Consider the following 12924-nt stretch of genomic DNA (forward strand, 5'->3'; position numbering starts at 1 on the left):
TTTCTCTCCCCTCTTCATCTCCACTTCTGAAGATCCTTCTCCTCCTTCAAGGATTAGGTCAATTGTTACCTTCTGCAGGAAGTCTCCTCTGATTTCCTCTCTAGCTAAAAGTGACCTCTTTTTCCTCAAATCTTCTGAGAATGCTTTTTTTAATCTCTCCCATTGCCCCTATTATACTTTGTCTCTAGAGAGATCTATCCATTTCAGGAATGGCCTTTTTCTACATTCTATACCAAAAATCAAGTATGTATCACATTCCCTGTAGTAGATGCTAAGCTCTTCCAGGACAACTTTGTATCCCTTGCTCAAAACCAAAGACCTATTTGTAACAGGTGTTTAAAAAATATTTGTTGAGTTGAATTAAAGTAGCACTTGTGAGATCCTGTGCTGGGCTCTGTGTGGGAAACAGATATGAGTGAAACATAGCCCAGCCCCTGTCCTCAGAGGGCTCCCAGTCTAGTGGGGGGAAATGAAACAGAGACACAAATAATTCTTATACCAAAGAGAGTATAATATGGGACAGAAGTAGGTATATAAACAACATCCTCTGAGTTTTGAGAAGATAATTTCCATCTTGGGGAGATCCAGGAGTCTTTGTGGAAGAGATGGTATTTAGACTAGGTCCCTAACAATGAGATAGATTTCAACAGCTTGACATGGAGAAGATACAAAGCATGGAATGTGATCGTTTAAAATTAAGTGATCTCATTTCGCTAAGCTTCATAGAGAAATAGTGTAAGAGGGGGCTGCCGACAAGATATTGGAACCAAATTTTGAAGGGTTTTGAAGACCAGACTAAGCAGTTTGGATTTTATTCTCTAAGCCATGGGGAGCCATCAAAAGCTTTCGAGCAAGGAAGTGATAGCATGGATAGGGTGATATATTAAGAATATATTACATGAAAGATACCAACTAGTAAATTATCTCAGGATAACACAATCATGGGATTTAGAGCTAAGGATCACTTAATTCAGCCCCTTCATTTTACAGATAGGGAAACTGGTGGTTGCATGAATTGGTGTGCTCAAAGTCACATGAAGCTAGTAAGGGTCAGAATTGGGATTTGGATCCAGATCTTCTGACTTGTAATTCAAGACTCTTTCCTCTAAATAGCATGCAAGGTGTTTGGGATATCACAATCCAAAACTTTCCCTTGTCTGGGCTTGTAAACTCCTTGGAAGTGGAAACTGGCTTATGGGTGTATGTTAAATCCTTTGTCTTTTCTGCATTTATTACTTAGCGACTCGAGTTCTGACACAGATAGCTTCTATGGCTCTGTGGAACGTCCCATCGATATCAGTTTATCCCCATATCCCACTGACAATGAAGGTGAGTCTTAGCACATTGTGTGCCTTCTCCATCCACCCCCTCCCTTTTTCTCTCCCTTACATGCTCTCTCCTGAATACCCTAAAATCTTCCTGAGCTCAGAGTTCTGGACTCTCACCCCCTTCTCTGGAAGTATGTGGATTCTGATGAAAGAAAGTGATCCTATGTCCTCTGGCAATAGAGGACAAAGAAGGAATGGCCAATTCCTATACGTGTCTTCCTTTTCAACTGTGTGTGTGTGTGTGTGTGTGTGTGTGTGTGCATTTGTAAACTTTGTTTAGCTAGCATTTTAAAAAATAAATTCCCACTTAAAACCTTGATTTAAGTTCAACAGGCCAACTAGGAATTGACTTAATAAGGTTATTGGCTCCTAGATGAAGTTTCTTCTCTGCTCCAGAGAAATGAAGGTTGCCTACCTCTGCACCTTAGCTAAGGCTGTTCTTTATGCCTGGAATGCCCTTTTCTCACCTGCCTACCATCACCTAGTGAGCTTTCCTTGTCTTCTAGGGCTCATATGAAAAACATCCTTCTCTAGGAAGCTTTTTGTGAGCCTTAGGGCCTAAGGAAGTGAGTTCTTCTCCATCTGATCTCATAGCACTTATACTTCTCTTACACTCACTTACCATATCCTAATTTGTATTATATTCATTTGAATTCATGCTGTTTTTCTTTTATTAACCTCTCGAGTTTCTTGACAACAAGGATTATATCTGTCTTATCTTTGTGTCTTCTGTGGGGGCCTTGCACAGAATTGGTATTGAATAATTTTTAAAATTTTTCTTCCTTTCATGCTTGTATAAACAGACTATGAACATGATGATGACGATGACTCCTACATGGAGCCAGATACCCCAGACTCTGTGAAAGTTGAAGGTAGGTATTAACCTGGCTTTTTCTTAAACATCTTAAATGACCTTTCTTCTTGTGAAGTGTGTAGTGATGATTGTGTGAAGGGTGGAGGGGCAAGGCGTGTGAGAACATTAGCATGGTATGTGACTTACAGCATAGCAGAAAAGGTTCAGGGACCTGGGCTGGAGCTCCCTTTCTGCCTGTGTGACTTTGGGGAAATTACACGGACCCTGGGCCTTGATGCATTCGTCTCCAAAACAAGGGTTATGGTGAGATGTCTTGTAAGATGCTGTGATCTGCAGACATGTTCCCTCCCTACTCTGGGCTTCAGGTTTCTTCTGTTAACCAAGTAGGCTGGGATAGTGGGTGTCTAAAGTCCACTAAGCTTTTTCCTGATCTTTGTGAGTCTAAGTAGTTTGGTACAAATGTAAAATGGGGATAATAATAGCACCTCCCTGCCAGGGTTGTTAGAGATCAGTAAGATAAAGCACTCTGCAAACCTTAGAGTGCTATATAAATGTTAACTATCATCGTCATTAGTATTAGTCTCCAAACTTGCCAGGTGAAGGCTATTTTATAGAGATACATAGATAGAGATTCATGCACATGTATGTATATATCTGTCTGTGTTCCTCCAGCCAAACTATCCCCCAGATACACCCAGTCCTCTCACATCCATCTTTGCTCATTTTGTCCCTTATGCCTGAGATTTCTCCCCTTGCTTTTTCACTTTTTTAATCCCTACTCATCCTCTGAACTAAAGCTCAATTCAAATGCCACCGCCTCTGGGAAGCCTTCCCTGATACATTGTCCCTACCTTGTATCTGTCTCCTCAGATCTCTTAGCAGCCCTTTGTTTTGGACCACTATTAATGTACTTACATATTGTTGCATATCATAGTTATCCATGTGTCTTATCAGCTCTACTAGACTTTAAGCCCTATGAGAATAGGCTGTATCTTATGTAAACTTTGTATCTCCTTCAAGAGGGGTTTAAATTTGCTGAATTTCTAGAATCATAGATTTTACTTTGGAAAGAACCTTGTAGGTCAGTCACCCAGGTAGTAAATGGCAGGGCTGTGATTCAAACGCAGTCTTCGGAATTCTAATGCCTTTTTACTATAGCACTTGGAGTAACCCAAGCACTTACATTCTTTCAAAGGCTGTTTGCTTCTTACTTTGCAGATATCATGATTCACCCGCCAGCTTATCCCCCACCTCCTATACCCATTCCAAGAAAACCAGCCTACTCAGAAACACAGCGATCACATTCCTTTTCCAGCAAGAGCGCCACACCTCTCCATCCTCCTCCACCTCCCAAAAGAGGCCTGCCAGAAATCAATCCTGATGACCTGAAAAGAGAAACGATCTCTTCTTGGAAGCCAGAGCCTAATCTGAAAGTGTCCTCTCCCAGTAGGAGACAGAGCGATCCACCCCTGGGAAATCTACCTCCTATGCCCAACTTCAGAAAACCAGCTTCTCCCGAGGTGGTGTCTGTCAGTCATCTTGTGAACACCTCCAAAAGCTGCGACAAGTTAAAATCTATCCACCTGTCTCCTCGAGGATCACTTCAAGGATTGCCTTTGGCTGAGCCTCCTCCAATCCCAGCCAACAAACCCAAACTGATAAAGGTGGGAGAGTTACAGCCTATAAAAGAAGCTATCAAACCTGGACTGTTTGTGCCCCCTGTGATGCCCAAACCACCAGCCTTGGCACCTAAACATCCCATGCTAGGGCCACCAGCCTTGGCACCTAAACACCCCATGGTGTCTGAACTGAAGCCCAGAACTGAAAAACCTTCACTTCCCCAACTTCAGTAAGTCTGAACCCCCTCTCAATTGAAGAGTTAGCCCTTCACTGGAAACTGTCACCTTTTAGTCCAAACTGGAGAGGTGTAATCTTTTCAGCCACATGGTCTGATGTTTACAATGTGAAATCCTTTTCTGACCTTCATTAATTCTCTTATCAAATTGTTGGGGCTGGGAGGAAGAGTACACCATGATTAACCTAAATTTTATGAATCTTTAACATTTATGGATATAATTAGGTCTTTCTGAAAGAATTAGTATTTCAATTTCTAATCAGAAAAGTTTGAAAGATGCTAACATTTGGTATCTGGAAACCTATTAGAAACTTTTAGTTATTGAAAATATTATTGTTAATGAATTTAACTAATTTTTAATTAATGGAACAGATACCAGAAATTATTGTGATCCATAATGATAATACCTTTTGCTTGTATGTAGACATTGTGGTGTGGTGGACTGAAAGCCACTTTTGGCATGACTCTGTTACCGTGGCCAAATCACTTAAGCCTTCAATAGCCCACGCAAGTCTCCAGTCAGCAGTGGCAGAATAGGCTTCCTTCCATAATGGGCATTCTCCACATTAATGAAACACAAGTCTGTGCTAAAAGAGACTAGACTAAGCACTGATCATTAGGGTGATGTCTTCATTTAATGAATTCAGCCTTCCAAAAACAATTACTTTTATTTACCATAAAGAGAGCTTTAGGACTTTCCTGCTTTAGTTAATAGTCATCTAGATATATGATAAGTCCCCACCACAATCCTAGTTTAGTTATTTCTCACATGGAAAGCTCCCCCACCACCAAGAAGTTGGATGGAGCTCTCATAGCCCCACTGAACTTAAGATAATGAAGACATGAGTTTACGTGGGGCTTTATGACTTTCCCAGATTTCCCGGGAGAGTACAAGTTCTGACAGGTTCTATTTAGTTGAAAAGACATCAGTTATGGATCCAGGAGTGTACCTGTCTTGCAGGGATCAGCCTACCTAAATTCAGAGAGATTTGCCATGACTATAGTGGGTAAGTTGTTTATTGCCAAAGCAACTCACAAAAACTACTCCCAATGTTGTAGAACGGTTAAGATCTGCCTGAGTGGACCCACTCTGATAAAAATCACAGTTCTTTGGAATACAAGATGGGTTTATGGTTTGCAAAGTTCTGTCCCCACAGTAATTCTGTGAAGAACATCCAAGCATCCTCATTTTACAGATGAGGAAACTGAGGTTCAAGAAATTAAAGTGACCTGCCCAAGATAACACAGCTAATAAGGAGACAATCAGTGGAACCCAAGATCGCAGAATCACTAAGCATAAGAGCAGTAAGAGATCTTAAAGATTCTCTTTTTTCAACTCCCTCCCTCATTTGTACCAATGAGGAAACTGACACCCACAGTGGTTAGCATTTGAATTGGGACTCCTAGGGAGCCTCATGCACAATTTCAAAACTGGAAGAAAGCTCACCACTGATCTAAGCCTTATTGAAACTCAAACGCTCTTTCCACCCCACAACACTGCTTTTCCTGCACCTATTTGATCCTAAGTAGTTTGGCCTCTAGCTGAAGTTTTTTGTTTTTGTTTGTTTTGTAACTCACCAACTCTGTCTATTTAGATATAGAAAGATTGCTATTTAAATTGATAGAGGGAGCATATATGCCTTGTAGAGGAGCAGAAGGAGAGAATGGAATCCACAGTCCCTACACCCAAAGCCTATTTTACTTCCTGAAATTGCACCCTGATGGTTGATAGCTGTAATCTGATTTCAAGTTTTCAACAGCAGATCCTTTTATTCCCCTGAGTAGTATTAATAATAGGAAGCATTTGTATAGTGCTTCAAAGCTGACAAAGCCTTTTCCTAATATTACCTCATTTTATTCTCACAACACCCCTGTACAGGAGCTATTGTTATCTCCATTTGTAGATAAGGAAACTGAGGCAGATGGGTTAAAATGACTTAATCAGGGTCACACAGCTCATGTGTGAATCCAGATTTGAACTTGGGTCTTCATGACGCCATGCTGGGTGTTCTCTCCACTACACCACCTACTTGCCTCCACACACTTTTACCTTAGATTGTGTTCCAGCACATATTTATAGGAGGAAGAAAATGTTTTCTTTGCAAGCAGCACTGTTGGGAAAGGGACACTTAGCTTGGCACGTTGACTCTAAGTGGTCAATAAATAACATGGGAGCAAGGGACATAATGTGCCATCTCAGAACTCAATGAAGACTCTTGCTCTAGAAGGTAATATGGAGGAGAGGAAAGAACACTGGGAGACCTGGGTTCTAGTCCCAAGGCTGCCATGACTTTGCAGTGTGATCTTGGCCAGGTTTCCAGATGAGAGGAGGGTTGAATTAGATCATCTCCACAGTCCCTTCCAGCTCTGGCATCTACAACTAGACTTGTTGGGGAAAGTGTTAGCTGTGGTAACCAGCGGTGTTCACAGTTTAACTTGTTCTTTCCAGGAGATCCCCACCAGATGGGCAGAGTTTCAGAAGCTTTTCCTTTGAGAAACCCTCACTCCCCACTAAGCTAGATACCAGCTGCGAAGATTCAGATGAAGACTATGAGAAGGTACAGTTTATTCATGGAAGGAAGGGAACAGCACTCCTCGCAGGGAGCTTGGGCCAGAAATGGTACCTGAGCTGGATAGAGTGACATTGAAGGATGACGTTTGAAGGATGATGCCCAGTTTGGCAAGTTCCATAGATTAATGAGATAAGGCTGGAAAAGTAAAATATTCCCATATTAGAAAGAGTCTTTAACGCCAGCCTAAAGAATTTAAATGTTATTCTGTAGACAGTTGGAAGACTTTGAAGGTTATCAAGCAGAATAATAATGCCATCAGAACTGTGTGTTAGAATACTCTTATCTAAAGGGAAATTTTATCATCTCTGTTCATAAAGTGGGTAGAGCAGCAGACAAAGTCTGGAAAATGAGATTTCTAAATAAATGAAGTATGTGTGTATATAAACACACGCATACGCATGCACGTGTACACACCTGAATTCACTCCACAAACATTTAGGCACCTATTTTGTGCAGGTACTAAGCTAAGCCCTGAAGGAGATATAAAGATGAATCACATGTATTTCCTACCCTAATGGAATTTACACACTAGTACAGAAAATAAACAATAAGACAAAATAGAACATCATCGTCTAAAAGAGTTATGAACAAGATGTTATGAAAATTCAAGGAAGGGAGAGATCCAGTTTGGAGTGTGGGAACGGTTCATTAAGAAGTTGGTTCCTTAACAGTTAGTGATAAGATAGTAATTCGATGGATGGATGGTGTAGGGAGGGGCAGTCCCAAGTGTCTGAGCATGGATTTCTGAATTCTATCATTAGTGTACATTCATTCAAGAAAACATTTGGCAAGTAGTTGTCAAACTTCCATTGCTCCACAAAGCAGAGCATTGTGTGAGACATTGGGGGAAATACCAAATTTTAAAAAAGGCATGATGGAGGTTTCTCATGAAGCTCTCAGTCTGGTAGGAGTATGAGATATAAACATAAATACCAGTAACACAGAATCTCATTGAATAAATATATCAGAGGAATACAGAATATGAGAACTAAGGAGGAAGTTATTATCAACAATGTGAATGTGTTTAAATGTGTGTACATACCAATTACTTTCCTCTTTCTTCTAGGTGCCGCTGCCTAACTCCATCTTTGTCAACACCACTGAATCCTATGAAGTGGAAAAGTACGCTTAATTCTAATTATTATATTTCAAAGATTTTGTTGTGGAATACTTGTCTGTTGGGCAGAAATAAGAAGAATGGGTGGAGGATATAAGGAAACCAATCTGGAGTCAATATGTGAAAGAATTTCCAAACAATTAGATTTGTCTGAAAGTGGACATGACTGCCTTGTTGGGTTAGTTCCTCATCACTTCAAGCAGAGGCTGAGTAGCTGCTTGTTGGATATAGCTGGATCATAGAGTTAGAGATGAAAGAGACGTTTGAGGCCATTTAGCCTGATCTCATTTTACAGTTGAGGGGACTGAGGCTCAGAAAGGTGAATGGAACCTGTTCCAGGTCATTCAGGTAATAGGTGGTAGAACTACAGTTTGAACCCAAATCCCCTGACTTCAAATCCTACATTCTTTCCACTGTGTTTGGATACCTGGGATAGAAGGGATTCATGAAGGCTCAGATCTAGTTTGCACTAGGTGGGCCCCTAGGGTCCCTTCCAACTCTGGGATGTTATCATTGTTCTTTTTGGAAAGAAAAACAGATGATAATTCCATAAACTGTTTTTTCCTATAGGAAACCTTAGTGGGAAGCAATTTTGTAGCTGAGATTAGGAAATGGGATGGTGTTATTATCATAGAGACCAACTCAACTTTTAAAATAGTATTTGAGATTGTATAGCACAGTCCTGTTAAGTTTCAGACATGTCTGGGTTAGAAAAAAAACCCAATAAGTAAAGGTATTAAATACCAACTGTGGCACTATTTGAAAATGTTATGGTGGCATTCGGTAGGGTGGGCTTCCAGCCTGTCCCCTCAGCGTTAGCAATTCAGTGCAAGGAGGCTACATTTGGAACTGTTCGACCAAGTCCTTACTGTTTATACCTTTTGTTTTAGCTTGTTTAAAGCCACTGATCCTAGGGGACAGCCGCAAGATGGACTCTACTGTATTAGGAATTCTTCAAAGACAGGAAAGGTAACTTGCCACAGACAAATGTCAATTCAATATATTCATTCATTCAACAAACATTTATGAAACACATGCCATGTTCAGAGCCCTGTGCCTAGACATTGGGGGATAAGCAAAGACAAATAAGGCACAGTCTGTGTCACTTCATGATAGTCTAATAATTTTCACTTTAAGGCTTTTAAAGTGTTTTTTTCATAATACCTCTGTGAAGGCAGGTAGTGTAGGTTGTCCTCATTTTACAGATGGGGAAACTGAGATTCTTAGAAGTTAATTTAATAGAAAGGATAATAATGATGCATGAGCTTTTCCCCTTAGCTGCTAGGGGTAAAAACAGTTTTCTGTAATTTCCAATGACCCAGGCATCCAGGCTTTAAGGGGGTAAAAAGAAAAATGAGGAACAAAGTTGACAAAGTATGGTGGGGCAGGGAGTAGAAATCTCAGTCTTTGCCTCTTCTTTCTGCCAGCCTTAAAGGCTAGAATACAGAATCTCGGAGCTGAAGAGGGACCATACAGACTATCTCATCCAAACCCTTCCCTTGACAAATAAAAAGACTGAGGTTCAGACACCTGAGTACTACTTGTTCCTATTGGCATTTGCACTTAATTTCATAGAAACTTGGTGCCCTTATTTTTTAAATTGAAGATAATACTGGCACTAACTCAAGGGATGTTTTAAGGAAGGCAAGTTCTCTACAAGTATCAATTGTTAGTTGTTCTATCCAAAGTCACACAAAATAAGGAAAACAAGCAGCAGAGAACCCACTTTCTCTAATATTTCTCCTGCCCTTTCTCCTAACCTATTCCTCCCACAAACCTCTCAACCCTGGTGGACAAATTGGTCTCTGTAGGACTTACATGAACTGACTTTTTGATGATCCTTTTTTCCCCCTCATATTCAGGTTTTAGTTGTGTGGGATGAAGCCTTTAACAAAGTGAGAAACTACCGTATCTTTGAAAAGGTGAGAGATATTGTTCACAAGCCTTGAGATTTCAAGGCTTCTTGTTTTCTGTGACCAAACTTTAAGCAAGAGCTGTTGATGTGGTTGTGCTGGGGATAGGAGAAGAGCTTACAACAGAAATCACTTGTGTTTTGGGTTCTGTCCTTACTGGGTTGTCTCATCTCATTCCCATTATGTCCACATAGATCCAGTGGGTACCCCTGGAATCCTTCCCCATTTTAGAGCTTAAGGATGCTGAAGCAGAAGGGAGTACTGGTCTACCCTAAATCACATGCCTGTCAAGCCAGAATAAAAACCCTGGTGTCTGGGCTCCCACTAGAACTGAGGAAGGAAGTCCTTGGGATTGATGCTATGGAGTTGACCCTGGGGCAGCTTTTAGAATTGGAGGAGAGAAAGTATGCTGAACTCTCTGCTGTTGTTAACATACTCTTTTCTTCTCCCTTCCTTTTCTTCTTTCTCCTTTCCGTTCTTTGTCTTTTTCTTCTCCCATCCTCTTCTCTTTTGGCCCTATAGAGATTCCAGACTAGGAAGCCTTATTCCCCCATTTCTATTCCATTTCCTTTTTTTTACTCCCCCTTTTTGATATTATTTGCCTCCTTTCCTTGTCTCTTTTTTCTTCCTAACCACCATTTTCATTCTTTCCTCTCCTTTGTTCCTTTCCAACCATGTTTGTGCCTCAAGTCTGCCAGTGACAAGCAATGCTTCACCCATAGCTAAAGCTTTTTTGAAAAAGAGCTTTCTTACGCATCCCTAAACTAATGCTTTCCCCAAGGCCTTTGGGTAGATAGGAGGGATAATCTTGTGTTGTCTAGGCCAAGAAATAAAGGGGAAGGGAATGTTTTTTGATTCTAGAGATGAACATTGTCTTTCTTCTTAACCCTAGGACTCGAGATTTTACCTCGAGGGAGAGCTTTTGTTTGTGAGCATCGGAAGCCTGGTTGAGCACTATTACACCCATGTCCTGCCAGGGCACAAGAGCCTCCTTCTTCAACATCCCTATGGCTACTCAGGGCCCAGGTGACACCTGCCTGACCTAGTAATTTGGTGCAATAATTGAAGCTGGAGACAGAAGGAGGAAAGAAAGACTTGGATGGTTGATCTTAACTTCCACTGACAGCTGCCCACCCAACCTGGGTCCTTGATTTCATCTCCTGCATGTTATTCTGAACCTGTGTTACAGCTCTCCTGTGTGTTCCTCCCAGAAGCAGTGGATTTGACTCACTCTCCACCTTTCTTCCATTGACTCTTCCTCCCTTTCCCCCAAGAGTGAATGCATTCATCATAAATAAGCACATCCTCAACCCCATTTACCAAGGAGTTCTTAAAGGACTTCTTCCCTGGTGTCCAAACTGGAGAGACCAGTGACAATATTGGAAAAGGTCGCTATGGAAATGGGCAGAGGGACTTTTACGGATCAGGGCATAGGATACTGTGTCTCAAAGAGCTGCTGAGTCAGCTTGAGAAGTCTTAGCAGTAGTTACAGAGCTAATGACTTAAGGCAGCCAGGGGTGCAGTGAACAGAGCATGGGACCCGGACTTCAAATCCAGCCTCAGATACTTACTAACTGTGTGACCTTGGGCAAGTCATTTAATCAGTTTGCCTCAGTTTCCTCATCTGTAAAATGGGGATAATAATAGCACCTACCTCCCAGGGTTGTTGTGAGGATCCAATGTCATAATAAATGTAAAGCACTTAGGACAGTGCCTGGCACATAAGGGGCACTATAAATGCTAGCTATTATTATTAACGTATTGTTTTAAATTGTATTAAACTCGTGTTTCAAGCAAGAAACATTTCAAAGTGACCTCACACAGACTCCACTCCTCCCTTTCCCTACTGGCCAGGAACGTGCACATGCAACAAAATGAACTGAGAATATGGATGAAAACAAGCCTTCTCCTTCCCATCTGCCAATCATAAGGAACAGCAAAAGAAGAGGGGCACATCTGGAGAGGCGGTAGAGATCCTTACGAGGGAGGAGCATGGGAATGGACTATTTGAACGGGAAACTGTTACAGGAAAGGCTTTCTGTCCTGGGCAAGGATTCCATTTGGCACTTCTGATCTCTCTCTGGGCTGGTGTGCAAAATGTTTTTTTGCTCCTCCACCTCTCAATTTCCACCTTGCAAAGTGTCATTGGGAAGCTGCTGTCCATTGCACAAAATCCCAGGGTGAGCCCACCTTTCATCCTAGACTCTTGGGCATGTGTTCATTGGCAGCAAGCCAACCAAAAGACTTGTTCTCATGCAACCCATGAGACATTGACCGTTTTGTTCCAGTTGTGGGTTGATTAAAAACAAATGAGAACTTGGTGCCAAGAGAGGGAGAAAACTCTAAGGCCAAGACATAGAAGAAGTTTGCGTTGCTGCAGATTTTTTTTTCTCTAGGGACAATTAACTTGGCATGAAATGTTTGTCCTTTGGTATTCCTCCCTGTGCTAACGCTAAACCCTAATTAAAGAGGGACTCTGATGGTAACTAATGAAACAGAATAAAACATTCCAGATTACACAGGATTGACCAGTCCTATCAGGAATGGGCTCTGCGTCCAAATTGTGAAATCTCCTTTGTTCTGTATTGCATAGGGATAGGAGCTTGCATGTTTCTCTTGCTTTCTGGGATTCATACGCTTCCTATCAACGCTCCTAAGTAACTGAAAAGATGATGTTCAATCGCACATTTTCAGCATTAGGACCTCAGAGGTCATCAACACATCTAGTCCAGTCCTAAAGCATGACCCCTATCTGTATTTCTACTTCAACTCCAGTTCTGATGAGGAACTCATTGCCTTACAAAACATCCCATTCGGTAACTGGGCAGCTCTAATTATTAGGAATGGCTTCTTTCTCTCAAGGTCAATATGACTGCCCCAGGTAGAATTGCCAGGAAGTAGATTTCTACTTAATCTAAGGAAGAACTTCATAGTTGCATTTCCTAATCTCTCAACCACTAGTGTCTTCTTTCTCCTCCCAAATCATGCTGTATCTATTTTACCTATTCCTATATATGTATGCATTTCTCCCTCAGATAGACTGTAAGTTTCTTGAGGGCAGAGATTATTTCCCTTTTGTCTTTGTATCCCCCAGTGCCTAGGACAGTGTCTGGCACAGAATGGGTACTTATTCATTGATTCCGGTTTAGTATAAGGAAGAACTAACAAAGCTGACCAACACTGAATTAGACTACCTCACAAGGCAGTGAATTCCCCATCATTGAAAGTGTTTAGTTGGGATGTTGAAGAATAAGCATGACTTAAGTCGAAGTTGGATTCAATGACCTGTAGGGTCCTTCCCAACTTGGAAATTTTGTTATTCAG

At 41.3% G+C, this 12924-nt stretch overlaps 1 protein-coding gene across 4 annotated transcripts in view; it reads left to right on the forward strand.

Moving 5' to 3' along the window:
• SH3BP2 (SH3 domain binding protein 2) overlaps nucleotides 1-12119 on the forward strand; it is a 100735-nt gene extending 88616 nt beyond the window's left edge. For all 4 annotated transcript variants that reach the window (XM_072620053.1, XM_072620054.1, XM_072620055.1 and 1 more), the window contains 8 exons: nucleotides 1241-1329; nucleotides 2132-2200; nucleotides 3361-3991; nucleotides 6447-6555; nucleotides 7637-7692; nucleotides 8578-8656; nucleotides 9550-9609; nucleotides 10493-12119. In XM_072620053.1, coding sequence (XP_072476154.1) covers nucleotides 1241-1329; nucleotides 2132-2200; nucleotides 3361-3991; nucleotides 6447-6555; nucleotides 7637-7692; nucleotides 8578-8656; nucleotides 9550-9609; nucleotides 10493-10630 — 1231 coding nt within the window. In that variant the 3' untranslated portion in view covers nucleotides 10631-12119. The remainder of the gene's footprint in view (nucleotides 1-1240; nucleotides 1330-2131; nucleotides 2201-3360; nucleotides 3992-6446; nucleotides 6556-7636; nucleotides 7693-8577; nucleotides 8657-9549; nucleotides 9610-10492) is intronic.
• The last annotated feature ends 805 nt before the right edge of the window (nucleotides 12120-12924 follow it).

This window comes from Notamacropus eugenii, chromosome 6, assembly GCF_028372415.1.
Source record: "Notamacropus eugenii isolate mMacEug1 chromosome 6, mMacEug1.pri_v2, whole genome shotgun sequence".
Taxonomy (NCBI): Eukaryota; Metazoa; Chordata; class Mammalia; order Diprotodontia; family Macropodidae; genus Notamacropus; species Notamacropus eugenii.